This window comes from Trifolium pratense, linkage group LG3, assembly GCF_020283565.1.
Source record: "Trifolium pratense cultivar HEN17-A07 linkage group LG3, ARS_RC_1.1, whole genome shotgun sequence".
NCBI lineage: Eukaryota > Viridiplantae > Streptophyta > Magnoliopsida > Fabales > Fabaceae > Trifolium > Trifolium pratense.
In genome coordinates this window covers 50,116,787-50,144,277 of record NC_060061.1, presented here as the reverse complement: position 1 = coordinate 50,144,277, position 27,491 = coordinate 50,116,787, and the positions used below count along the sequence as shown (strand labels likewise).

At 32.9% G+C, this 27,491-nt stretch overlaps 4 protein-coding genes across 4 annotated transcripts; 3 read left to right on the top strand and 1 right to left on the bottom strand.

Annotated features, from left to right (window-relative positions):
• Positions 1-592: 592 nt before the first annotated feature.
• On the top strand, positions 593-3,834 carry LOC123917533 (FT-interacting protein 1-like). The gene is made up of 2 exons (XM_045969282.1): positions 593-1,695; positions 1,883-3,834. The coding sequence occupies exons 1-2, from the start codon at positions 862-864 to the stop codon at positions 3,515-3,517; spliced, it is 2,469 nt and encodes an 822-aa protein (XP_045825238.1). The 5' UTR covers positions 593-861; the 3' UTR covers positions 3,518-3,834.
• Positions 3,835-6,142: 2,308 nt separating this feature from the next.
• On the bottom strand, positions 6,143-8,494 carry LOC123917532 (FT-interacting protein 3-like). The gene is made up of 2 exons (XM_045969281.1): positions 6,558-8,494; positions 6,143-6,455 (listed from the first exon to the last, which is right to left on the bottom strand). Exons 1-2 carry the CDS (start codon positions 8,492-8,494, stop codon positions 6,143-6,145), a joined length of 2,250 nt encoding a protein of 749 aa, XP_045825237.1.
• A 6,621-nt stretch (positions 8,495-15,115) lies between these two features.
• LOC123917531 (30S ribosomal protein 2, chloroplastic) lies at positions 15,116-20,293 on the top strand. Its single transcript, XM_045969280.1, has 4 exons — positions 15,116-15,452; positions 16,888-16,989; positions 17,101-17,394; positions 19,958-20,293. Exons 1-4 carry the CDS (start codon positions 15,192-15,194, stop codon positions 19,994-19,996), a joined length of 696 nt encoding a protein of 231 aa, XP_045825236.1. The 5' UTR covers positions 15,116-15,191; the 3' UTR covers positions 19,997-20,293.
• A 2,333-nt stretch (positions 20,294-22,626) lies between these two features.
• On the top strand, positions 22,627-25,737 carry LOC123915311 (F-box/LRR-repeat protein At4g14096-like). Its single transcript, XM_045966447.1, has 3 exons — positions 22,627-23,574; positions 23,699-23,890; positions 25,015-25,737. The coding sequence occupies exons 1-3, from the start codon at positions 22,639-22,641 to the stop codon at positions 25,735-25,737; spliced, it is 1,851 nt and encodes a 616-aa protein (XP_045822403.1). The 5' UTR covers positions 22,627-22,638.
• The last annotated feature ends 1,754 nt before the right edge of the window (positions 25,738-27,491 follow it).

The window sequence follows — 27,491 nt, the reverse complement described above, 5'->3', positions numbered from 1 at the left end:
AACACACACTTAGGCTCTGTTTGGGAGAAATAAGCTATAAGCGAGCTGATGGCTGATAAACTAGCTTATAGCTGAAAAATTAGAATAAAAGTAAAGTGTTTGACAAATTTAACTGTTCTAAGTACAAAATGACATAAAAGTACATGGTTAGTGGTAATTATTATAATTTCAAAAAAATAAAAAATGAAAACAATAAGGATAAATATGGAATAAAATGTAAAAAACTATAAACTATAAGCTCATACACTACTTGAAATAGCATATCAAAAAACACCATAAGCTAATTAGATAAGCTTGCTACCAAACACGTCTATTTTTATCAAACAAGCTTATAAGCTAGTCCAAAGGTAGCTTATTGGACTTACCAAACACATCCTTACTAGTTTCATATATTGTAAATCATTGACAGATTAAAACTCTAACTTTACATTTGATCAAACAGAAGCTTTCTCTTCATCCTTTTCTGCTGTACCATATTAAGATTAAACCTAAAGCTCATGGAACTTCTTCATCAAAATATTCCTTTCTTGAAACTAAAGAAAGTTGCAAGCAAGGACTTCTACAAGTGTGTGACAAAGTGAGAGACAACCTTAACTATGTGAAATTCCACCTTTTGTATTCTTAACTATAATTTGGTTGATTAAGAATCGAATATTTGTTTACTTGTGAATAGCTACTTAAAGCTTTAGCTTCCTATTGCATAATCACTAAGCAGAACAATACCATTTGAAACTACAAACTTTTCTTCTCTTTCAATACATTACAATTAAATCTTACGATAACCAAACTATCATAGTCTCGGTCCACCACGAAAAGAGGCCTATTCCAGACCGAATCTTCCTTGAAAAAGAGAAGACCGAAATGATTTCAATTAAGAGAAGACCAAGAGGTAATAATCCAGTTACAATGAACTCAATCAACCCTCAAGTTCAACAAGTTCATTCTAATAGCCATGATGAAGAGGACTATAATCTGAGAGACACAAATCCGCAACTCGGAGAACGGTGGCCTAATGGTGGAAATTATAATGGAAGAGGATGGATGAGTGGTGGTGAAAGATCAACAAGCACATATGACCTTGTTGAGCAGATGTTTTATCTTTATGTTCGTGTCGTGAAAGCGAAGAATCTCTCCCTAAATACACTCACCTCAACATGTGATCCTTATGTTGAAGTGAGGTTAGGGAACTATAAAGGAAGAACAAAGCATATCGATAAGAGATCGAATCCGGAATGGAACCAAGTCTATGCTTTCTCCAAAGACCAGATTCAATCTTCTGTTTTAGAAGTGATTGTGAAAGATAAAGAAATGGTTGGTAGAGATGATTACATTGGAAGAGTTGTTTTTGATCTCAATGAGGTTCCAACTAGAGTTCCACCAGATAGTCCATTGGCTCCTCAATGGTATAGACTTGAAGACAGAAGAGGGGAAGGAAGGGTTAAAGGCGATATTATGCTCGCGGTTTGGAATGGAACACAAGCCGATGAAGCTTTTTCAGATGCTTGGCATTCTGATGCTGCAACTGTTTATGGAGAAGGTGTTTTCAATATCAGATCAAAGGTTTATGTGTCACCGAAACTATGGTATCTAAGGGTTAATGTCATTGAAGCACAAGATGTGATATCTAATGACAGAAACCGCGTGCCGGAAGTTTTTATCAAAGCTCAGATGGGAAGCCAAGTACTGAGGACTAAGGTATTTTTAAAGTTATGAGTTTTAGATGAAAGGATAATCTAAGATATTATAATGTATACTTTAGCATTATAAACTGATGTGATAATCTAATTAATATACTTTAGTATTATAAACTGATCCTAGGAAATAGACTAAGAAACTGTACTGTAACATCAAAGATAATAAGGTATTTTCTTTTATTCTACAGGTATGTCCAACTAGATCTACTACAACAATTTGGAATGAAGATTTAGTTTTTGTGGCAGCTGAACCGTTTGAGGAGCAATTGACGATTACGGTGGAGGATCGCGTGCACGGTTCAAAAGATGAGGTGCTTGGAAAGATAATGTTACCATTGACACTCTTCGATAAGCGTCTAGACCATAGGCCGGTTCATTCTCGATGGTTCAATCTTGAGAAATACGGTTTTGGAATGATGGAAGGTGATAGAAGGAATGAGGTTAAATTTTCAAGTAGGATTCACATGAGAATTTGCCTTGAAGGTGGATACCATGTCTTAGATGAATCAACTTTGTATGCTAGTGATCATAGACCAACCGCTAGACAGCTTTGGAAGCAACCTATTGGAATGCTTGAAGTAGGGATCTTAGGAGCACAAAAGCTTCTACCAATGAAGATGAACAATAGCCGTGGAAGCACCGATTCGTATTGTGTAGCCAAGTATGGTCAGAAATGGATCAGAACTAGAACGATTCTCGACACTTTTAGTCCTAAATGGAATGAACAATACACTTGGGAGGTTTATGATCCTTGCACAGTTATAACACTAGGAGTTTTTGATAATTGCCATTTAGGTGGAGGAGGAGAAAAAGGCCCTAGTGGTAGTAGCAATCCAGCTAGGGATTCAAGAATTGGAAAGGTAAGGATTAGGCTCTCAACACTTGAAGCTAATAGGATTTACACAAACTCATATCCACTTCTTGTTTTGCATCAACACGGTGTTAAAAAAACGGGCGAGCTTCAACTAGCAATAAGGTTCACTACTCTCTCACTGGCTAACATGGTTTATATTTATGGACAACCTTTGCTTCCAAAGATGCATTATTTAAGTCCTTTCACAGTTAATCAAGTTGAAAATTTAAGGTACCAAGCGATGAATATTGTAGCTATGAGGCTTGGTAGAGCCGAACCTCCTCTCAGAAAGGAAGTAGTTGAGTACATGTTGGATGTTGATTCTCATATGTGGAGTATGAGAAGAAGCAAAGCTAACTTCTTTCGCATCATGTCACTTTTCTCTAGTGTGATCACAATGGGGAAATGGTTCAACCAAGTTTGCAATTGGAAGAATCCGGTCACATCGGTTCTAGTTCACGTTCTGTTTCTGATATTGATTTTGTATCCAGAATTGATTTTGCCAACATTGTTCCTCTACATGTTCTTAATTGGTTTGTGGAATTATCGGTTTCGTCCAAAAAATCCAACTCACATGGATACTAAACTCTCATGGGCTGAAGGAGTTAATCCAGATGAACTTGACGAAGAGTTTGATACATTTCCAAGTTCTAAACCTCATGATGTTGTGAGAATGAGGTATGATAGACTTAGAAGTGTCGCGGGAAGAATTCAAACTGTTGTTGGAGACATAGCTACACAAGGAGAGAGGTTTCGTTCTTTACTGAGTTGGAGAGATACAAGAGCAACTAGTCTCTTTATAGTTTTCAGCTTGTGTTCAGCAGTGATTCTCTATGCGACACCGCCAAAAGTGGTGGCTTTGGCTACTGGTTTGTACTTTTTGAGGCATCCGAAGTTTCGGAGCAAAATGCCTTCTGTGCCAAGCAATTTCTTCAAGAGGCTACCGGCTCAAACAGATAGCATGCTGTGATACTTGTTTCTTTTCTTCAATGGCTATTTTATTTTCTTCATAGCATTTACAATGTTTACTATCTATCTTCTGTCAATGTCACTTAGGTAAAAAAACATCATCATAGTTTATACATTGTAAAAATACTTTACTTGTGGTTATATGTATCATCATCATAGTTTGCCAGTTCTGTAAAGTTATCCAAACAACATCAATGAATAATTTTACTAACAAATAATGTAACAGTAGAAATTATCACATAAAAATGTAAGTCATCTCACAAGGTGAGAGCCAATTCTGCTAGTCCATCTGCACATCTATCTATTAGTTTCCCTGTAGCTGTGGCTTATGTTAACTTCCCAATTAAGCTCCAGCAATTGTTTTATACGCTGTATCAGCCTATAACCCATTGCATTGCCTCCATCTCTATTCTTGATACTATTGATGACAGCCTGAGAATCAACGCAAATTTCTACCTTTTCAAAGCCTTTAGCTCGTGCCAGCTTCAAGCCTTCAAATACACCCCATAATTCTGAAACAAAGGCACTGCATTGTCCTATATATTTGGAGAAGCCTCCTAGCCATTCTTTATTCTCACCTCTAATCAATCCCCCACAACCAGCTCTGCCATCTAGTCTTCGTGCTCCATCCGTATTAATTTTGACCCAACCCGAGTTGGGAGGAGTCCAGCCAATATTCACAAGAAATTTGCGTCCCCTATTCATGTTTCTTCCCACCTGCATAGCTATATTGTAATCGCATGCAATTTTACGAATCCATCACCAGAGTTCCGGCGGCCTTGAGACATTATTGTCATGACTCTCCTTGTTTCGCCACATCCAAAGAGTATGACATGTTACTGCCCACAAAGAACTCCACTTGATTTGATCTTCATTCACCACCACACTACAATTTATATTCATATTAATCCAACCAGGGAGATTAATAACAAAAAAAACAGCTCTCAATTCTCTAGGAACTAAGTGTAACCACGCTGCTCTTGCATGTGGACAGTCACGCATTGCATGGAGGCTAGTTTCTATATCTAAGCTGCATCTATGACAGAAAGGATCACTCAAATGCATATAATGCATATGTTTCTTTGTTAAGATTCTGCCATGACATAAAATCCAAATAAAACAACGCACCCTTTCATGAATTTGAAGTTTCCAAATCATGCTCCATCCGTCCGTTAAGATACTGTCTGCTATATCATCTTTTTTCAATAATTTATAAGCACTTGAGACTGTAAAATCACCACGATTATTACCCGGCCAGAGACACTGATCGCTTCCCATGTCTGCTGAAGGAGGGAGAATCAATTTGATATCATCTCTAATCTGAGCAGGTAACCAAGCAATTTTGTTTTCGCTCCAAGACCCTTCCTCATTGAGCAAGTCCCTAACTCGATCATGCCTCCTCTCCTCCGGGAAATCTTCAACTACTTCATCAATGCGAACACCATCATGCAGCCACCTGGCACTCCATCTAGCGCTTAAGCCTTAAGCCATCACCTATGGACCAGTATTGGTGCTTAGTAAATTCAGGCCAAAGGTTCACTAATGATTTCCAAAGGGAAGTATCATTTACTTTTGCATTCACCTCATTAATGGATACACTTCCCCGCTCATACTTACCACGCAAAACTTGGCACCATAACGCTTCTGTCCTGCTACGCAGCTCCCATCCTAATTTCATTAAACATGCTGCGTTCACTGTGTGCAAATCCCACCGAACAGCATGGAATTTGTGCTTATCAATCTCATCCCCCCAAATGAATCCTCTCTGAATTTGTGCTTACCAGTTGTGAATGTCGTGTGTGTTTGTGTGTGTGCGCACACGCTTAATTAGTAGTGATGTCATGTGTAAGCGTGTATATACATGTTTGGTTATAGATAAGGTATAAGGGTAGGATTATAAGAAAAAGTCATTTTGGTGGATTTGTTGATTTTCTTGTCCATTCAGATGAATGAAGCAGGGATGGCTGCACTCATTGAGATGTGGAACTCGACCGATGAAAACATTGAAACCATCAAGACATGTCATTTTGAGGTAGCATTTAGTAAAGTATCTCCCTCTGTGTCGAAAAAAATATGGTTCATTCTTCTAAATTTCTTTCATGCATGAAATCAAATACCTTTTTGTTTGATAAATCAAGTTTTAGAAATTTATATTGGAATTTATTCTGATATTTGGAATAGCAAAGCGAATACTATAAAGATAATTCAAAAAGCTCTAAAGCAGTATCAGAATCAGGGGCAGCAATATAGCTAGCAATGACTTATTTTGTTTTTTTACAGTGAGTGATTTTGATACATCGAGTTTAATAAAAGGTGAAGGAAACCATTGATATTAGAATGAATTACAGTTTTATATTTGCTTATTTAAAAAAGTGTCTTTTTACTGCTATATTAGAGTGAATTACATTCATAATATCAATAATATTCATAAAATATTAACTAGCTAAAAAAAAGAAATTCATAATATCATAATATTCATGAAAAAGCTCCATTCCCTTGATTAATCTAGAGATAAAAAACAACGAATAAAATTGAAAGACAATGCGTGTCTGAAATACTCAAAGTGAAGTTACTCAACATAACTGGAAAAAAACCAAACAGAAGCAAAAAACTGAAGTAAGTCAACTCATAACATGCTATCTGATTTTGCAGGCATCCTTCTGAGGAAGTTTTGTGGAAATGCAGGCAAATCGAAGCGACACCTTGGAGGTCTTAACACATAAGTTACCGAAATGAAGATTAAAAAGCGAACAGAAACGAAATAAGTCACAATGACAGCAATGAAACAGAAAATCAGGAACAAAACTGTTGCTCTTGGATCCCTCCAGCTGATAAGAGACTCCACCCTCTCTCCTTGAGTTGCCAAATCCCCCATCACAGCAAGCAATCTCCCTGAAATTCCTCTCAATCTATCATACCTTTTCTGAAGATTAGCGCCACTAAATTTAGTTGGAAAAGGATCAAACTCTTCTTCAAGTTCTTCAGTAGTAGCTGTATCAGCATGAGATAATTTCATATCCATATGAGAAGGATACCTTGGCCTTATTCGGTACTGCCACATCCCCTTCAACAGTAAGAAGGAAAACGTTGCCAGCAAAATAACTCCTGGCTTGAAAAGGATAAAGAGAAAGATGATATAAACACCTATGGTTATAGCTGTATTCTTCCAACTGCGAATCTCCTCGAATCGTTTAACAAGCGAAACTAAACCGCTGAGAAGACTAGCGATTCTGTAAAACTGAGCTCTTCCTCTCCTCATGCTCCACACATTTGCCCCTATATCTAGCATGAACTCAACAACCTCTTTACTCAGAGGCGGTTCGGCTCTTTTGAATCTCATTATAGTGATCACAGCAGCTTGGTTTCGCAAACTATCGAGCTGAAACATCGACAACGGACACACATAGTGCATTTTTGGGAGCAAAGGTTGAGCATAGGTTTGCAAAACATTCAACAAAGAAGGACAAGAAAATCTCACTGCCAATTGAATTTCTCCCATTTTCCTTGCTCCTTGAGTATGCAAATTTATAAGTGGATAAAAATGAGTATAGATTCTATCACTTTCAAGTGTTGAAAGCCGAATCCTTACCTTACCGATTCTCTTATCAACACCTACATCAGCATTTTTCCCTCCTCCAGCATTAGCTCCTCCATGTAAGTGTCCGTTATCAAACACCACAATTGTGATAACTGTGCAAGGATCATAAACTTCCCAAGTATATTGCTCATTCCACCTCGGTGAAAAACTATCAGCAATAGTCCTTGTTCTCACCCATTTAGGACCATACTTAGCAACACAATACGCGTCAGTTCGATCCTTCTTCATCGGAGATAGTCCCACAGCGTTCAAGATTCCCAATTCCAAAACACCGATACTTGGTTTGTTCAGATACTTTGACGACGGCCTTAGATCACTACTATAGTGAGTTGCCTCATCAAGAACATGATACCCTCCATCTAAAGAGATTCGGAAATTCAATCGAGTACTAAATTTAACCTCCTCTCCGCCTTCAAGTTCTTTAGGCTTTTCAAGATTGTACCAAACACTAGCTGTTGGAGTTGCACCTATTCTTCTCTCCACGTCTTTAAGATGAATCACACAACTTCCCAAACTTTCATGCTTGTTGGAGTTTCCTTGACCTTGCTCAATGCTCAAAAGCAAGGAGTCATCAAAAGGTTCTGCTACAACAAACATCAAATCCTCATTCCATATAGGGTTTGGATTAATCTTCATCGGACGGCTTCTCAAAGCCAAGTTCCCTATAACACCTTGGATAAAGATTTCATTGTTGCCAGTTTTGTTTTTGAGCAACAAATCTTGTGCTTGAATCACATTAACTCTAAGATACCAAAGTCGGGGAGAAATATACACTTTTGAACTAGTGTACGCGATGTTTTCAACACTAGTAGATGTTGCATCTGTATGCCAAGCATCAGGAAAACCTTCATCGGCTTGAGTTCCCATCCAAACAGACACCATTAGCTCTCCTTGATCAAGCTTTGCACCATTTTGACCCTCAAGCTTATACCATTGTGGTGCTAAAGGACTATCAGGAGGAACCCTCATAGGAATATCAGAAATTGTGAATGTCACATGACCGATGAACGCACCAGCATCTTTTTCCTTCACAATAATCTGCAAAACTTGTTCATGAATCCTCTCTTTAGAAAAAGCAAAAACTTGGTTCCATTCAGGATTTGAAGTTTTCTCAAAGACCTTTGTTGTACCAATAAAACTTCCAAGCTTCACTTCCACGAAAGGGTTGCAAGTATTGGAATTACCGGTTCCCGGTAAGTCTTTGGCCCTCACTACCCTTGCAAAAAGAAACTGCATTTGTTCAACAAGATCAAATGATGTTGGAAGCCTATCACCACTTATCACTCTTCCAGCATTGATGTTTGGTGTTGTCTCCTTTAGAGAAAAATCTTCTCTTTGCTTCTTTTGATTGTTATTTTGATTTTGGTTTTGGTTGGCCATTGCTTACCCTACAAAAAAATGTGAACACAAAATGTAAGTCTAAGTACAAAGTCATAGAAATCTAAACATATATAATGACAATATTGGTATAAAATCAAAAGGAGAATCATGTGTTCAATTGTGATCAACAAGAGTAAGAACAAGTACATGTATACTATTAGGGATAGATTGAATCTTCACCGAATGCACGAAAATGTGGATGCGATTCTATGGACATGTAGTGCGTTCTTAACTTAACTAACCATAATTTTCTGAAATTCATACTTTTGTCGGAGTTTGTTATAGCCTCGGAAAAAATGTATTTTATTTTAAGAACCATACAAAAATCATCTACATAAATGGGCCTAAATTTTGTCCTTAGAATTAAAGATAAACACTACAGTAAAAATAGTTGCTTCAAAACAAAAATATGCAAAACAATCACTGCATCTAAAGGTGAAAGAGAGAGGACTCATAACAAAAATTGAGATGAGGGTGAGAACGATCATAGTTTAAAATTGCTATCGGTAACTGCAATTGTGTCAGCAATTTAAATTGAAGTCCACAACTACAATATTTACCACAATTTCAACCACATCAGCTATATTTTCTCAAAATATATAAAAGTTTGCTTGAAGCATAACTGCAACCGCGACCGTAACCACAATTTAAAACTATGAAACAAATTTGTTTTGGGAAGCACATGGCACTTACAAGGAAGCGGAGGAAAGTGGAGCACCGTTGCAGGAAGCACAATACGGCTAGAAGGAAGCAATGCGCCGGCGTGCAGAGGAAGAAGCAGAGGACAGTGGTACCTAACAATAACAATGTCAATGTTTTTATGTTTGGAAATTTTGAATATGTTAACTGCTATTATTTCTATGGAAATTGAGAAACTATTTCTAAATGATTGCTATAACCGTAACTTGTGTAATTATTGCACCAGTTATTGTTTCATAATATATAATATATAAGTTATAACATTTTGCATTTACTACAAATTTTCAAATTTTTGATTTATTTTCATAACAGCAACATTCTAGTTTTCCAAGTTGTGCCTCTTGTGTGTCTAGAAAGGAAATATTACTTAATGAACAATGATTGTACAATTATAACTAACTATATATATATATATATATATATATATAGTTGCTACATAACACTGAGACACAAACACCGGATACAATACTTGGACACAACGATAATAATTTGAAAAAATAACAATTGAATGTAATCATGTGTGTCAGTACCGTATCAATTTGGGGTACTGACACGTCTCAGACACCCGACACACATTCAATCAGAAGCATCGGCCGGTACAAAAAAATGATGAATATGAGACACAAAAGTGAATGAGGAAGAGAAATTGAAATTCATACTACTCAAAATTTTAATGCAACCTGATATAGCAAGAGATGGTGGTTGAATTTGAGATGGTTCAAGTTCTCATCCAACCAAACTTTTGAAATGATTATCTTTGAAACAGTATGGCAGTGAGTGAGTTAGCGGTTTTACACATTTAAACTGTTTTTTTTTTTTTTTAAATCAAATTTAAACTGTTTTTTCTTTATAAAAGAAAATGCAAACAATTCAATTAATAGTGATACTCAAAGAGATCATAACAATTTGATTACTAAGGCTCTGTTTGGTAACACAAATAAGCTAGCTTATAGCTTATTATATGAGCTTATAAGCTTGTTTCAAAAAATTAGAGGTGTTTGGTAACAAGCTTTTTGTACTAGCTTATAGCTTTTTTTCAGATGCTATTTCAAGTAGCATTTGAGCTTATAGCTTATAGCTTTTTACACTTTATTCCATTTTTACCCTTTAATTTAATAACTACCCACTCTAAAAAATAAACTACCCACTATCAATTATGTAATTTTATATTTAATAACCACTTTAAAAGCTAATTTTACCAAACACTTTAATTTCAATAAGCTAGCTTTTCAGCTATCAGCTATAAGCTAGCTTTTCAGCTATCAGCTAGCTTATCAGCTATCAGCTAGCTTATAGCTTATTTTTACCAAACAGACCCTAATTTGTAACTGATTTCGTAATAAAATACACATTTAATTTTATTGAATCTTTTACGAGTAAAAGGAATGTTGAGTTGCTCACAATCAAGTATTTTGATGATGTGGCACTCTATAAGAAAAGTTTACAATCTCTATTAAAAAACTTTTTCATCATATCTCCTTTAATTAAATCATTTTAATTTTAATTATCTTTAATTAAATCATTTTAATTTTAATTATCAATATATCAAATTATCACTATATAACTTCTTACAAGGGACCAACTTCTTATAAGGGACCAACTAACGAAAATGAAAAATTATTAAATTAAAATGGACCAACTAATATATAAGATTTATATAACCACAAAATATTCATGACTATTGGAATTCTTTCAATACTAATAAAAAAAGGAATCATTATATTTCAAGCAAGTGAGTCACTTTGATATTCCAAACCTCTTTGATCAATCCCTTAAAGAACTGAATTTAATAATAAAAAAAACGTGTGTCTCTCTTGCTTGAAATATATTCTTTCAATACTAAATGAATTAAAAGGGATCATTCTTCATTACTTATATTGTTTAGAAGGGATTGCTTGAAACCAAAGAGATCATACTTCTACTTAGCCTAATGAATTAAAAGGGATCATACTTCTAATTTTATGACTCTACTTAGACATATAAATTATTGTGATGATGTGGCACTCTATAAGAAAAGTCTACAATCTTTATTAAAACCTTTTCATATTTCATATAATAGAGTTACTCTAATAATAAATAATAAACAATAATAATATATTAAAAAAAAACTAACACAATTTATTGTTGTTGAATTGAGGCAAAAATGAATTGCAAGTAATGAAAGGTGGAATGATGCATCATGTTATTGTTTTAATTGCATTGCAATATATTATTAAAATATATATTGTATGTTACAATTTCCTATTAATGCAATTGAAAACAAAGAATTCTTGGAGACACTAATATTGAATATGTAAATTTAGCTAATTATCAAACACAAGCTCTATATAAAGTTAACCCAAAAGCTAATTATCACCACCACCATATCAGGAAGTCTACCTTCTATGTTTTAACAAAATTTTAATTTATCTATCTCATGGCAAAAACTCTATGGTTTCTTTGTCTAACATCTCTATGAGAAAAAGTTATGCATCTTCACCTTTCATATCTTAAAGTTACATATTATAGTGTCTTGAATTGATTTAAAGGCTATTGTGTGCATATATATAGTTACATCATAAGTATATTGGTTTTTGTCCTTGGTATGTGATGGTGTCTAACCTCTTAGAATACCAGGTATGTCTACATGTGATTGATTAAGAAATTGATATACATATATGTGATAGTTGCCTATTAATATGTTTGTAAATTGGAATTTTTCTATTACTCTGAGTTTAGAACATCTCTAATCATTTTTTTATTTCTTTTTTAGGTTGGATATTTTTTTAAATATCAACCGGTGTTTTGTTCGATGATTAATTAAACTTTGAGTTGAATCGATTAATATGAATGTGACTATTTTTTCATGTGAAGGAGGAGAACAAGATAAAACATACTTATTTTTTTGCTTACGTTGCATCCTTGCTCCTTATAAAGCCTATGAAATGGCACCTCGTGTAAGGATGTGTATTTAACTCTAATGGCAGTTTGTAAACCATCATTTTTTTTTATTGATATAATGTTTGTAATTAGACAACTTTTTTTTTCATTTATTATTTTATTAGTCTAATGTTTTAGCTTATTTGTTTCTTATTTTCTTTTTCATTTATTATTTTATATAAGGTAAAAGATTTGTATAAAAAATTGTTGATTAATGGGAATATAATTAATTATTTTCATGTGAATAAGTTGAAGAAGATAAAATAGACTTATATTTATTGATTTTGAAGTGCCTTAAAATTTATATAGATCGACGGTATATTGATGTTGGAGGCATTCAATTAAAAGAGGACAATCCAAATAATTTAGAAATATAAATATGTGTCTCATTTTTAAATACTATATTGTCTACAATGTGTAGGTGATCTACTTGATCTCGATCAAGAGAAATATAGAAACAAAAACAAAGTAGAAATTAAAATAAATTTTTTTTTTTTTTTTGTAGTTGACATTCAAGTCATGCGGTTCTTATAATTGTAATACATGCAAGCAATTATATTGATTCAACTTGACTTAGAGGTTGTCCAAATATATAATCTTCATGTATTTATCGTATAACACTTGCCTAAATCTGGATGGTTCAATATGAGTATATATGAATTTTAATGGACGGTCCTATTTTAATCTATGCATGTCATCTTATTCTTACAACCATAAAATGAATCGATGAAAAGAATTGTGCTAAAAACATGTTAGTTTAGAAATTGTGCTAAATACTTTTTCCTCCCACTTAGAATTGTACTAAAAACTTTCTAAATTAAATTAAAAAAAGACAAAAATTATTAAATAAAAATTGTTGATGCTCATTTGTCAAAATAAATTTTAGAAATTATTAAAACCGTAGATGTTAAAATATATTTACATATATTTAGAAAATATAATCACACATATATTTAAACATATTTACACACAACTAAAATTCACCAATAATTCAAAAATTATTAATTTAATTTACATAATAATATAACTTTTTGGATAAATTAAGTACATATTCTAAAAGAATGTTTACGTTAGAGCTGAAAATAAAATAGTGGAATATTTATAAGAATAAGATGACATTTTTTTAAGCAAATAAGAAGATGACACATGTTAAATCTTAAATTCATCTATAAGACTTTCTTTACCTTAACCAAATAACTAAACCTAAATTCAAATATATAAAATCTTCGTCCAAACTTATATATTGACAACAACAAATATTCAAGTTTATATAATATAATAAGAAAATAAATGTTCAAGAAAATATTAAATAAGAGGGACAAAAACTAACAATAATTTTGAAGAGACACAAACCTCACCAAGAAAAAGAAAAACAAACCAAAAACAAAAGGACCAAGCAAAAAAAAAAAAGTGAATCAAACAATAGACTAAAAAATTGGGACTAATAAAGTTGGAATAAAATTTCACCAAGTGAATATGTAAGAATAAACTCCAAGAAAACGAGAGATGAGTAAGTAAATAAGCTATTTGGAACCTTAAATTGCATAAAACATAGTAAGCAAAATATGCTATTTGATACATAATTTTCAAAAAATGAGAATACGTGGAACAAATAGTCAAAGCCACCATATATGAATCATATTCTATAATCAAAACTTTTTTTAACATTTCTCATGAGCAATATTGTCTACAAGTATAATTAGGTATGCCTCAAACTCTTATTGAAAATAATAAAATAAGTGATACATCAAAAATAAAAAATAAAGTGACATTTGACTATAAAATTGCAACTCATATAAAGAAAACTAAAATTTTATATTATTACACTAATAAAATAAAAAATTATACATCCTTTCAAACTTATGAAATATTATAAGAGATCTATTACATTAAAATGTAAACAAACTACGATATAAATTAATAAAAAATCTAATATTTCTAAACAACTTTTTTTTTTACTCATATACTAATATTAAATATAATCATATTTTAAAATAATATCTATTATTTAACTATATGTGATTATAGTTATCGCAATTATTATTTTTTATTTATAAAAATATTTTAATTATATATTTTAATTAAACCCGTGCAACGCACAGGTTTATCCCTAGTTGTTATAATATGTGTCTCATCATCATTTTTTTAGTCACCGTCAAAAAAATCATCATCATTTTAGTTGTTAATTATTCTGCGACGTCTACTCTTTCATGTGGTGCATGATGCACGAGTAGTGAATAACACGATAACAAATATCAATTTTACAAAATTAATCGTTGGATTGAAAGCTTATATCATATAAATCATTTATAATTTTTTTTAAAGAAATTGAAAATTATTTAATATGTTATAGCACTTATAACAAACAAGCTAGATTGAATTTGTAGAGTTTGGTAAAACTAACTGTTTGAACTAGTTTATAAGTATGAAATGACATAAAAAAATATGTTTAATTAATATTTAATTTTTTTCAAGTTAGATGGCAGAGGTAAAATTGGAAGAAAAAATGATAAGTTATAAGCTTAACCTCATAAACTACCTGAATTTGCGTTGAAAAATAAACTATAAGCTAATAAAATAAACTACAAGTTCTCTTTAAAAAAACGTTCACCAAACATATTTTTGTTAGTTATATCAGCTAATAAATTATAAACTCAAAATACGAGCTTAGCAAGTAGAGCCTAAAATTGAAATTTTTTATATTTTGCGCGAAAACTTTACTTTTTTTGGTAGTTGAATTATACAACTATTATAAATATAGTTTCAAATTATCATAGATGGTGGTCGAGCTTGTTGATTCGTTTGAGTATCGACTACTTGTGTTTTTAATGTAATTTCTCTGATTGTTACTCTTGTAATTTTTCGTAGTCTATCTCAGTACACCTTATGCTGAGTAGATTACTCGGTTGATTTTATAATATATATTCCATTTTAAAAAAATATAAGCCAAAAAAATTAAAAAATTATTTATCATTGTTAAGGACATAAACGTCAATTTACTTCCAACACCATCAAAGATAATGAGATAAACCTCTAAAACAATTTGCAGTTACTCTTTCTCTCTGTATTCACAACAACAATGGCTTCTCTACTCTCACAATGCAATTTCATTTCCTTAACAACTTACAACAACTTCAAACCCAAAACGACACTCCCTTCTTCCTTAGTAGTTGGAACTTCAACGACACGCCGTTTTAGAAGATACGTAACGGTTTCTGAACAAGCTACGGCGAATTCAGCTGCTGTTAGAAAGCTTTATGTTGGGAACATTCCTCGTACTGTTAGTAATGATGAACTTGCTCAGATTGTTCAAGAACATGGTGCTGTTGAGAAAGCTGAGGTAATATTTTTTTATTTTTTTTATTTTAGTTTTTCAAATTTTCTGTTGGGAATTTGGGATTTTGATTTGTGTATGTTTGGATTAAAGTTTGTAAAATTAGGTTTTTGTTAGACTTTATTTTGTAAAATTAATTTTGGTTGTAATGGGCTTGTTCAAGTGATTTATGTTTGGGTAAGTTTTCTCAAATGTATGTCTTAGAAAATGTAATTTGGGGTCCGTTTGGATTGACTTATTTTTGAGCTTATGGAAAATAACTTATGCAAATAAATAAGTTTTTATGTATTGTTATAAACTTTTCAAGGTAGTTCCTGAGAAAATTGCTTATAAAAATACAATTTTTGTTAGTGAAACCTTATAAATTAACATAAAACCTTATTTATTTGCATAAGTTATTTTCATAAGCTCAAAGATGAGCAGAATCCAAACGGGCCCTTATTTGGGTTTGATAAAAGTACTTTTGAATGTGTATGACTTGGATCCTATCTTCGTTCCTAAGTATAGGACCCCGTTGACTAAATCACAAGAATTAAGAAAATTAGTAGTCAGTCCCTCTGAGCAGTTGGTAGGGATATTGCATTATAGATGTAGGGGGCGGGGTTCGTACGCCGAACACCTCACTTATTCACCTTAAACCTGAAATTTCTAGCCACTGGGCTACTTACCAAAAAAAGAAAAAAAAAGTTGGTTGAAAATTGAAAGACAATCGTATAAAAAAGGACAACGAATTTCTCAAGATGAGTTCTATATTTAGGGACGGTGGTAGTAACTAGTAATATAGTACAACATATATAGAGTAAAATGGTTAATAAAATTTCTCAAAGGAAAAATGGAAGTAAACCACCAAAATAGGCCAACTTTGTTAATTATTTAGAGCATTGAACTAGATAAGGATGCATGACTAATTTGATATTGAGAATTAAGAGAAAGAACCGAGGTCACATAGTGGCGCAGATTTCGTAGATGTATATTGTAGAAATTGAAATACAACTATAACTGCACACATCCCATATTCTCTCCTTGGTAATGGTCACATCACATTTATATGAAAATAACAGGATTTAGATTTCATAAGCATTAATGTAAGTAATGGTGAGTCAGGACCTACCTTAATTTATCAAGAAAAACTTAAAGGAAAAAGAGATATAGAATTTAGTTCATGTGACTGATATAGAATAAATATTTAAGTTTTGAAACCTCAATAATGTTTACTTCATTATAAGGTGAAACTGGTAGGGGTGGAATGACTACAGATTTCTGTTGATAACATGAACTGAACAAGACAATGTAGGATGTATCATAACCTAAGGACATTGTTTATATTTTTCTGATGCAGTTAAACAACTGCAACTTTCTTTGTATGTTTTATCATTTTATATACCACAAATATTGAGAGTATCAAGTGCACTGTTAACTTTTCTTTACGCTTGATTCATAGGTTATGTATGATAAATACTCTGGAAGGAGCCGTCGCTTTGCATTTGTTACAATGAAAACTGTTGAGGATGCAAATGCAGCAGTTGAGAAACTCAATGGCACTGTAAGTTTCATTGCATGTAGAGTTTACAAAATATATTTTAAAAGATTGTTAATGTTCGATCAATAATTTCGGTTTCTTATAAGACTTATGAACTTCATGTTTTTATGACAGGAAATTGGAGGGCGTGAGATTAAAGTCAATATAACCGAAAAGCCTTTAACCACGGGAAGTGTGTCACTCCAGGCTGGGGAGTCTGAATTTGTTGATAGTCCCTACAAGGTATATGTGGGAAATCTTGCTAAGAATGTAACATCTGATAGCCTTAAAAGTTTCTTTGAGAAAGGAAAAGCTCTTAGTGCCAAGATTTCACGGGTTCCTGGGACCACAAAATCCAGCGGTTTCGGTTTTGTCACATTTTCATCAGATGAGGATGTAGAAGCTGCTATCTCATCTTTCAACGATGCTGTAAGTTGTTTACTGCTCTTCTTATTTATTTGTAAGCGGAGTTATCCTGATAAACTTCAAATTCATGGCACCATTATGTAGTAGAGTTACTTCTCCAAACCTTGCTTGTAGATAATTATACTCTGTGGAGACTAACAATTTGATTTTTATTTCATTATATTTAAGTTTGTCGTGGAGAACCTGTGATGAAAAAAGGCAATAGAAAAAGAAATAATTGTGAAAAATAATTGTTTATTGCATGAATTGGGATTGGATAGTGAATACACTAGTTATTCGAGATATACAGACTCTCCCCAAAGGAGTCATTCCCAAAATAACTCCACACTCCTTTCTAACTTCCCTAATACCCACTTTCTAACTTCCTAAATGATGCTCATTTCTTAATCGTTGAGATCTTTCATAACTGCCTGGTTATTTGAGTTATAATCCCTTATAACCTGCTTTTTTAGCCAAACATAGACCACCTTAATCAAGGTTCGTAGTCTATCAATACCTACATAGTGACTTCCCTGCGATGTTTATTGGCATGTTTGCTCAACTGACCGTGAGCTTTTAATACAGATATTTATGCTAGCAACACACCTTCTAACACACTCTTTCTAATTGGTTGGATTTCAAATGAGTCCCACTAAATTTATGTGGGGCCTACATGATTTAGTGGGATCCATATGAATTTCAACCAATTGGAGAGAGTGTGTTGGGAAGAGTGTGTTGTTAGCATTGCTCTTTAATAAATTAGGTCTTAAATCAGCTGGTTAACTGTCCCTCTGTTAAGTTATAGCTTGTTAAGTTCCACTAATTACAATGGCACTGCTGTTCCCTTAACTAACACATATGGCTCTTATCCATACAAATCCTGAAAAGGGAACATCTTCGTGTTAACCTGTCAAACAACTATCGGTGAAAGGATGTCCCAATGGTATGAAGTGTACAAATTAGTTAATCTATCAACAATGACCAAGATAGTGTCTTTGCCGTGAGTTTTAGGTAGACCCCAATCAAGCCCATGGATATATATCATTTCATACCGTTGTAGAAATAGGCAATGGCTGAATTAATCTGTAGGTGATAATGTTGTATATTTGTTCTGTTTACACTTTACACCCCTGCCAATCTTTTAAAGGTCCTGAAGGCTGAAGTATAAGTGTCTTCCTTCACGTGAGCTGTGAAATTCTTGCAACAAAACTAGAATCTTCGTAGAGTTTTTTGGAAATAACAGCTTGCCTCTATAATACAAATGAAATGACTGCCATGTACTTCATATCTCTGATCCCAGCCAGTAGATCCTGAAAAATATGATGCAATTTGTTGTCCCCTTTGATTTATTCCTCCTAATTTGTCATATCTCCCTTGTGCACCACTGATAATGCAGTAAAAGATGCTTTTCTGGACATGGCATTAGCAGCAGAATTATCCTTTCATGGTTTGTACTGGATTCTAAGTCATACCCAATCAACTTGATTTCTTTAAGAATTTCAAGCCGTGTTGATTACTTTTGATTATAAAATTCCCTCCTAACAAATAATGACGCGGTTTCTGCTCCGTGTACACCACAACCATTACTTCTCTCTTCCGTAAACAGATTCCTTCTTTCCTCTCTCAGACAACTCTTCACTCCAGAATGCCAGTGGGTTTTTCCTCTTGTAAAAGCATCAGTTTCAATAACAAAATTCTTAGAGAAATCAGGGACAGCCAAAACAGGGAGTGTTGTTAAAGCTTTCTTCAATTTATCAAATGCATCCTGAGCCTCGTTATTCCAACCAAAATTATCCTTCTTATGTATTTGAGTAAGGTTTAGCATGTTGCCATACCGTACCTCTTAATAAATCTCCTATATTAACCCATGGTATTGGCCACAACCACATAGCCTCCAATTTTTTGGATCTGTTGCCACTCCATACCCAAAATTATCTTTCTTGAATGAAGAAATAATATGACCCAAATATTCAAAGTTAGGCTATCCAAAGAAACACTTATTTTTATTCACACACAGTTCATTTTGGCTAACAATTCGGAGCACCAATCTCAAGTGTTTAATGTGGGTCTCCAAATCTGAACTGTAAATCAACATATCGTCAAAAAAAACCTAGACAAACTTCCTCAAAAACGGTCTTAAGATCTCATTCATCAAGGAATTGAAAGTTGACGGTGCATTTGATAACCCAAAAGGCAAAACTAGAAATTCACAATGCTCTTCATGGATTCTAAATACTGTTTTTTTCACTATCTTTCTGATTCTTATTTGATGATATCCCGACTTCAAGTCCAATTTAGCTAACATATGAGATATTTGATATATTCTAATAAGTAATAAATGACATTGATAAAGCCACAATAGCCTACTTAAGAAGGTCACATTATCTTTTTCATTCTTATATTACTTTGATTGCCCTAATTTTTCTCGAGCTTTCTTAGATGTATCCTATCATGGTCCGATGTGTTGTTCAATGGGATTAATTTTATTGATTGAAAATAATGGATGATTTAATGACTGGTTAGTTTTCTTCTAAATACAATATGCTGACACTGATTTGCTACTTGTTTGATGACCTGTTTACTGCAGTTGTTAGAAGGTAAAAAAATCCGTGTGAATAAGGCGTAGAGAATTTGCAATGTCGCAGAGCATGTTTGATCTTGTGTCCTCTAGCAGGAAAAAGCATACTTTTGTGAAGCGAAAACAAGAAAATTGCTCCGTCACTTTTACGGCATAGATTCACGAGTAACATAGTGCTAAGACCTCACTACTTTCTTCATGATTATATTGCATCTTTCTTACCTCCTTTGTTATGTCTAGTGTTGTTAATGTATGCATATATTCAATTCTATTTTTTTGTATGAGTTTTATGAATGTGCACATGTGCATGTTGGGATTTTTATGCAATCCATTAATTTTAACCAAGTATTGTCTTTTGTTATATAAGTATAATAATATCAACTTATCATTATGCAATTCACAGATTTTTTTTATTTTTTGAGTTTTATAAACATTCACTGACGCACACTCAAATGTTATCGAACTAAAGAGGAGGGCGTATTATCTTTTAAAAACCTTCAATGGTTGAACTATGCTTATATATGATGAAGTTGACTTGGTATTTTGATCATCTGTCCAGACAAGTTGTGGGTCAAGGTAGACTAAATAGTAAATACTCTTATGGTAATCCAACAATTCCAACAGTTAATAGTAAATCCATATCTACATCTACTTGGATTGGAAAGCTTTTGTTAGTGTCTGGGAAGACAAGTAACATAACTTGATGTATTCAAAGTTCAAACTGGGCACCCTGTTAGTTTTTGGATGGATGCCTGAATTAAGGATTGTGTGGCACCATATTTTTACTGTCTCATTACACTGTGGATGGCCGGTGGAAATGGGAAGTCCTAAATCATCTCCTTCCTCGAGATATTTGCGAGAAGAGTGCAGCAATTAAGCTGCCCACCAATGAATCGGAAATCAGACTTTCCTTGCTGGAATGGAACCTTTACCACAAATAGAAATTTCTCTCTAAAATTTTGTTACAGTATAATCATGCATGGGCAACATCATTCTATCCCAACAAATCTGGATATTTTCCAACATGTTTGATCTTGGCAAGGCTCTAACAGGTAAAATCCTTTATTTATTTATTTTTACATTTTTTAATAATGATAAAGGTATTAGAGGTATGTTTAGAGTTAATTTGTCCTAAATGAGTGAGTAACCTAAAATCATTACGCATGTATTACGAGACTTGTGAAGAGGAAAAAATGTTTTGGAATGATCTTTATACCGGTCTCTGGATATTAGGGATTAGATCCGGTAATACCCTATAACTATACCAGGAGTAGCAATATTTGAGAATACCACTCGTTGATGTAGAAACAACGAAGAGAACACAGAGAGAGTTGATTAGAGAAAGGAGAATTTGTTGAAGTATTGGATTGATTCCTCTCTTGGCCACAACGGCTATAAGTAGCAAGTTGGTTACACAATTAACCAATCATTGGAAAGGAAAATCTAATAACAAAATTCTGACTCATCCTTCTAGAAAGAAATACTAAACGCCAATAAAAGACAAACAGAAATGTATTATTTATTTCAAAATGGAAAATAACTAAGGACTATTCTACGACAATATTTGGAGTTTTTTTTTTTTTTTATTTATTAAAAGCGATTGTCCGTTTGATCCTCCTTATTTTTTACTTCTTTTAAGGAGAAGTAGGGTCAATCACAATTTTGATAAAAAGTTATTAAAATAAGAAATTTTTTTTTAATGAAAAAAACACAATATAAGTGACTTAAAAAAAAGAATTTATTTTCATAAATAAAAAAAGAATTTATGATAATTATTTTTTTAAAGTTATTATTATTATTATTATTATCATCTTTTTTTAAGTTTATTATATTATTAGGATAATTATCTTTTAAATTTAGATGATCATGGATTTATGATAAGTTAGTTATTAATCTATTTTACCAAAGAGATTTAACTTAAAAGTGATAATTAAGTTGAAAAATAATAATAAATGCCAAACAACTTTAAGTTTAAAGCTTTTATTTTCAACTTTATTCTTAAAGTAACTGTAAAAAAAAAAACTTTATTGTTAAAGTAACTTTTAAGACTAAAATATAAGGAGGGTCCAACGGGCACCAAAATAGTTTCTTATGTTAGAGATTTGTTGAAATTTTATTATCCAAAAAATTTGTAACAAAATAAAAAATATTTAAACCACTTTTTTTATTAGAAGTTATTTAAACCAATTAATTTTCTTTTAAATAATTGTTTGTTAAAAAAATTTAACAAAAAAAAGAATGATATACTATAAAAATCATTTTCAAAAGAAGCTATTTAAACCAATCCTTTCATTTAATTTTTTTAAATAATTGTTTGTTAAATAAAATTTAACAAAAAAATCATATATTATAAAAATCATTTTAACAAACATCCCTAAGATGGGGTAAAACAAAAGAACTAAAGTAAAAAAAAAAATAAAAACCAAAGTAAGGTTTAAACAGTTGTAACAAAAGTGACACATTATCCCTTTAAAATAGATAATTTTGTTTCCAGAATCGTCAAAAGAGGCTTCTTTTAAGGGGGATATTGCACAATCACAAAACAACAATGGTTTTTACTTTGCTGCATATATAAAATAGCAACTTGTTTTATACTTTGCTTTCTTAATCTTCAAAACTAGCCTTAGATTTGCTTCTCAAAATTCTGAGACAATCTTGTTTAAAAATAATAAGAAAAAACTTGTGAGATAATGAAGAAGGGAGACCAAGATGAAGAAGACAGACTCAGTGATTTACCCGATTCCGTTATCGTTCACATTCTCTCCTTTTTGAACACCAAACAAGCTCATCAAACATTAATACTCTCCACAAGATGGAAGAATATCGCAAAGCAACTTCCAATCCTTAGATTAAGATCCTCAGACTTCAAATCTCTCATGACTTTTGGTAATTTAATGTCTCATTCTCCAAAAAGGTTTGGTAATTTAGTCTATCAAGTTTTGTCTCTTCGTGATCATTCAACTATACTCCACACTCTTGATTTATTGGAATTCAATGATTTCATTGAGCCTGACTCACTCAAAAGTATTGTAGAATATGCTGTTTCTCATGATATTCAGCTATTACGAACTTCCATTACTTGTGATCTTCAACAATTTCAGCCTTGCTTATTTTCATCTCAAACTTTAACTTCTCTTGACCTTTGTGTTCATGGTGATATTATTATACATAGTAAGATATTATTTCCAAATTCTCTAAATATGCCTGCTTTAACTACATTGACTTTAAGATCCTTCTACTTTTCTGCCGGTGATGATGGTTGTGCTGAACCCTTCTCGGCTTTCAGCAAGTTGAGTACTTTGATGATTCAAGATTGTAAACTTCTGGATACAGAAAGTCTTTGTATATCAAGTACCACACTTGTCAATTTAACTGTGGATGAATGTGAATATTATCGTCATAGTTACAAATGCAAGTTATCTACTCCGAGTCTTTGCAACTTGAATTATATTGGTACTTTAAATCAAAAACTATATTGTAGCGATCTTCGTTCTCTTAAACACGTGTACATTGATGTAAACTACGAATACAGTGGATCACTTGAACCGGATTATCCATTCGTACTCAACTTGCTTTTAGAGCTTGCTAATATCGAATCATTGACAGTGTCTTCTGATACTCTTCAGGTTTTGTTCTTGAGTTTCTTCAGTTATTTATTTATTTATTTATTTATTTATATATTTATTTATTTATTTATACATTTTGTTGAAAATACATGACTGTCTTATCTGTCTATCTTTCATTCAACAGGTTCTCTGCCGTGTTCCTGATTTATTGAAGGTTAAACTTACTTCCTTGTATAACTTGGAGTCACTACGAGTAATACTGAAATCGTCTTCAACTCCATTATACATGGACCACGGGTCTATCAAAATTTATTTGAACCCGGAAAGAGTATGGTACTATTTGCTTCAAAACTCGCCGTTAGCAAATGTTGACTTCGTATAATGATTAAGGTGAAATGTTCTTTCAACTTTTTAAACAGAGAATTGCTTTTAGTTTCGTTTTTTTTGGCTTCTTTGTTTTTGGATTGGCGACCATTTTTTCTCGATGTTGTACTTGTTTGGGAAATGAAAATGACCTATTTGTTTGAGTTCATATAAGACTTGTAATTTGAATTGAGTGAAAGTTAATACAAAGTTCTTAATGGTGTTATTTTTTCAGTTGAAACCAGAACCAAGTGTACACAAGAATAAAAGACTTTCAAGAGACACTATAAGATAGACGGATTTGAAACGCTCAAGCGATTGGAATCAAGAGACACTATAACAAGAACAATTTTTCTTGGAGAATTGTTTCAACTATATAAGACTTTCATTTGTTTATGCATAAATGTGATTTTTGATTGTTTCTTGCAAATCATTTATTATAACTTCTATAGAATTTGCAAAGCCTTGCTCTAGATTCAGTTTTGTGCACATGTTCACATGTGATTGGATTTATAACTGTGCCTTTTATGTGTAATTTTCACCAATTTCTTGTTCTAGAATTCTGCTGTGTAGTAGTAACTCAACATTTGGTTTCAAATGCTGAGCTCGGAAGAGAAGTAAATAATAACATGTGTCTCATGCACTTTTGTTACAAAATTTCCATGCCTTTTCAAATTATCTCCTTCCCATAGACAAAATAATTTTTTGCAATGGTTTGTTGTGTAGCTCTTAGAAATTTATTGACGGTGAAACTTATCACTTCGAACAAATAATTCAACGATCCTTTATGGTTTTATGTGTAAAATAACTTTATACTGATATTGTACAATAATTAAACGCTACTCGTAAAATAAAATAAAATAGGTGAGTTGAGAAACGTTTTTGGCGCTAACCCTCTAGTTTCCGTGGAAAGATATTAGAAGGGCTTCATATTTAATATTTTAGTAAACTTATTAAATTTTAGTATAAATATTATTTTTCATATGCTTTAATTTTTTTTTTTTATTAAATTAATATAATTGATTTTGTTTCTTATTTTCTTAATCTATACATATAATAAAGAAGATTTTTTTATGTGGATTTTTATTTGCCAATTTTACCGTTCATCTATTTTTTTTTTTTGGTTACAAAAAAAAGGGCAGAGCCCTGCCATTCATCTATTCTCCTCTTCATCTATTCTATACTACTAGACCCTCTTCATCTTTTCTGAATTCCAACTGGGAGAAGGACACAAATATCGTTCAAAGTCTTCACAATCTTACAATTCAACTCAAAAAGTGGAATAAAGATATCTTTGGGGACATATTTAAAAGAAAGAAGGAGATTTTAGATAGACTTAATGGTATCCAAAATAGCTCTAACTACGGACATAGCATATTTCTTGAGAATTTGGAAAAAGAGTTACAAGATCAACTTGTTGTCACCCTTTATCAGGAAGAGTGCTTCTGGTTTCAAAAATCTAGGAGTCAATGGATTAATGATGGAGACCGAAATACAAAGTATTATCATTCTAAAACCATTGTTAGAAGGAGACGCAACAAAATCATTTCTTTGCGCAAAGAGGATAGAACATGGGTGGATGAACCAGAAAGCCTTAAAGACTTGGTACGAGAATTCTATATCAATCTTTTTAAAGAAGATAAAGAAGTTCGTGATCCGATTATTTCTTGGACTACCTACCCAAGTAACATGGAAGAACATCAAAATGTTTTAAATGCTATAATCCAGTTTGATGAATGCAAGAAAGCCCTTTTTGATATGGGGCCTCTGAAATCACCTGGGGAAGATGGATATCCTGCTCTCTTTTTTCAACAAAATTGGGACATTATTGCTGACTCTCTTTTTCAATATGTTAACTAGGTTTGGCGTAATCCTTCTCTCATCTCTTCAATCAATAATACTTTACTTGTGTTAATTCCTAAAGTTGACAGACCTGAATTTGTTTCTCAATTTCGTCCTATAGCTTTGTGTAATGTTGTCTACAAAATTATCACTAAGGTTATTGTGAATAGAATTAAGCCTGCGTTGGATGGGATCATATCTCCCTATCAATCTTGTTTCATCCCAGGGCGCACTATACATCATAATATCATAGTGGCACAGGAAATGGTGCATTCTATGGCTAGGATGAAAGGTAGTAAAATGTTTATGTCCATTAAAATTGATCTTGAAAAAGCTTATGATCGTCTAAATTGGAAATTTGTGGAAAATTGTCTGAATGAATGTAAGTTTCCGCCTAACCTCATTAACATTATTCAACATTGTATTTCTTCCCCCTCTTTTAAAATTTTATGGAATGGTGAGAAAACAGATATGTTTATTCGAGAGGCATTAGACAAGGAGACCCTCTGTCTCCTTACCTTTTCGTCATTTGTATGGAACGACTGTCTCATATTATAGCTGATCAGGTGGATGCCCAGTATTGGAAACCAATGCGTGCAGGTAGGTATGGCTCTCAAATATCTCATCTTCTTTTTGCTGATGATCTTCTTTTGTTTGCAGAGGCTTCTATCGAGCAAGCACATTGTATTATGCATTGCCTCGATATTTTTTGTCAAGCTTCTGGACAAAAAATTAATAGTTAAAAAACAGAAATCTACTTCTCTAAAAATGTCGATCAACAGGTCAGGGAGGACATTTTACATCACACGGGTTATAAACAAATCAATAACATGGACAGGTATTTGGGGGCAAATATTAGTCCAGGCAGAGCTTCTAGGGGAAAGTTTAATAACATCATTGACAAAATACAAAACAAGTTGAGTGGATGGAAGCAACAATGTTTGAGCTTTGCAGGCAGACTTACTCTATCTAAATCAGTTTTGAGCTCTATACCATACTATCATATGCAGTATGCCAAGCTCCCAAAAAATCTCTGTAATGAGATGGAAAAAATTCAAAGGAGTTTTTTATGGGGAGATACTGACCAATCTCGTAAACCCCATCTAGTTGGATGGGACATTTGTTGTCTCCCAAAGAATGAGGGTGGTCTAGGCATTAAGAGACCTCAACATATAAATGACGCTTTTCTTATGAAAATGCTTTGGAATCTGATCAACAAACCAGATGACCTTTGGTGTAAGGTTCTTTATAGTAAGTATGGAAGAAATAAGGACTTGAGGGTAACAATAAGCTCTCAACCCTATGACTCTCCTTTGTGGAAAGCTTTGACAGGTATTTGGGAAAAATTCCAGCAGAATATTGTGTGGCAGTTGGGAGATAGAAACAATATCAACTTTTGGCTGGATAAATGGACCCCGAGTGGAACTTCTTTGCTCTCTGTTACTAATCAAATTATTATTGACACGACTCTTTCTGTGAGGGATGTGCTTACCCCCTCAGGAGAGTGGGATTTTGATTTCCTTACTTCTAATTTACCATCTAATTTTTCTTTTCAGGTTCTTGCTATCCCAGCACCTATGGACATAGACGGGAAAGACACAATTGGTTGGGGAGGGACCAACACTAGGAATTTCACAGTTAAAAGTGCTTATGAGAATCAAAACATTAGAGCTCAACCTATTGAGGGAGATTGGAAGGCCGTGTGGAGTTGGAAAGGACCTCATAGAATTCAAACTTTTATGTGGATGGCGGCTCATGATCGGTTGCTCACT

Bases quoted from the DNA above. Each gene is read 5' to 3' on its own strand.
- LOC123915311 (XM_045966447.1), top strand. From the start codon at position 22,639: ATGAAGAAGGGAGACCAAGATGAAGAAGACAGACTCAGTGATTTACCC. The intron at 23,575-23,698 runs GTTTTGTTCTTG...TTCATTCAACAG, and splicing joins TGTCTTCTGATACTCTTCAG to GTTCTCTGCCGTGTTCCTGA. The intron at 23,891-25,014 runs GTATAATGATTA...TACAAAAAAAAG, and splicing joins CGTTAGCAAATGTTGACTTC to GGCAGAGCCCTGCCATTCAT.
- LOC123917532 (XM_045969281.1), bottom strand. From the start codon at position 8,494: ATGGCCAACCAAAACCAAAATCAAAATAACAATCAAAAGAAGCAAAGA. The intron at 6,456-6,557 runs GCCAAGGTATCC...AACTAAATTTAG, and splicing joins ATGTGGCAGTACCGAATAAG to TGGCGCTAATCTTCAGAAAA.
- LOC123917533 (XM_045969282.1), top strand. From the start codon at position 862: ATGATTTCAATTAAGAGAAGACCAAGAGGTAATAATCCAGTTACAATG. The intron at 1,696-1,882 runs GTATTTTTAAAG...TTTATTCTACAG, and splicing joins GCCAAGTACTGAGGACTAAG to GTATGTCCAACTAGATCTAC.
- LOC123917531 (XM_045969280.1), top strand. From the start codon at position 15,192: ATGGCTTCTCTACTCTCACAATGCAATTTCATTTCCTTAACAACTTAC. The intron at 16,990-17,100 runs GTAAGTTTCATT...TTTTTATGACAG, and splicing joins TTGAGAAACTCAATGGCACT to GAAATTGGAGGGCGTGAGAT. The intron at 17,395-19,957 runs GTAAGTTGTTTA...TGTTTACTGCAG, and splicing joins TCTCATCTTTCAACGATGCT to TTGTTAGAAGGTAAAAAAAT.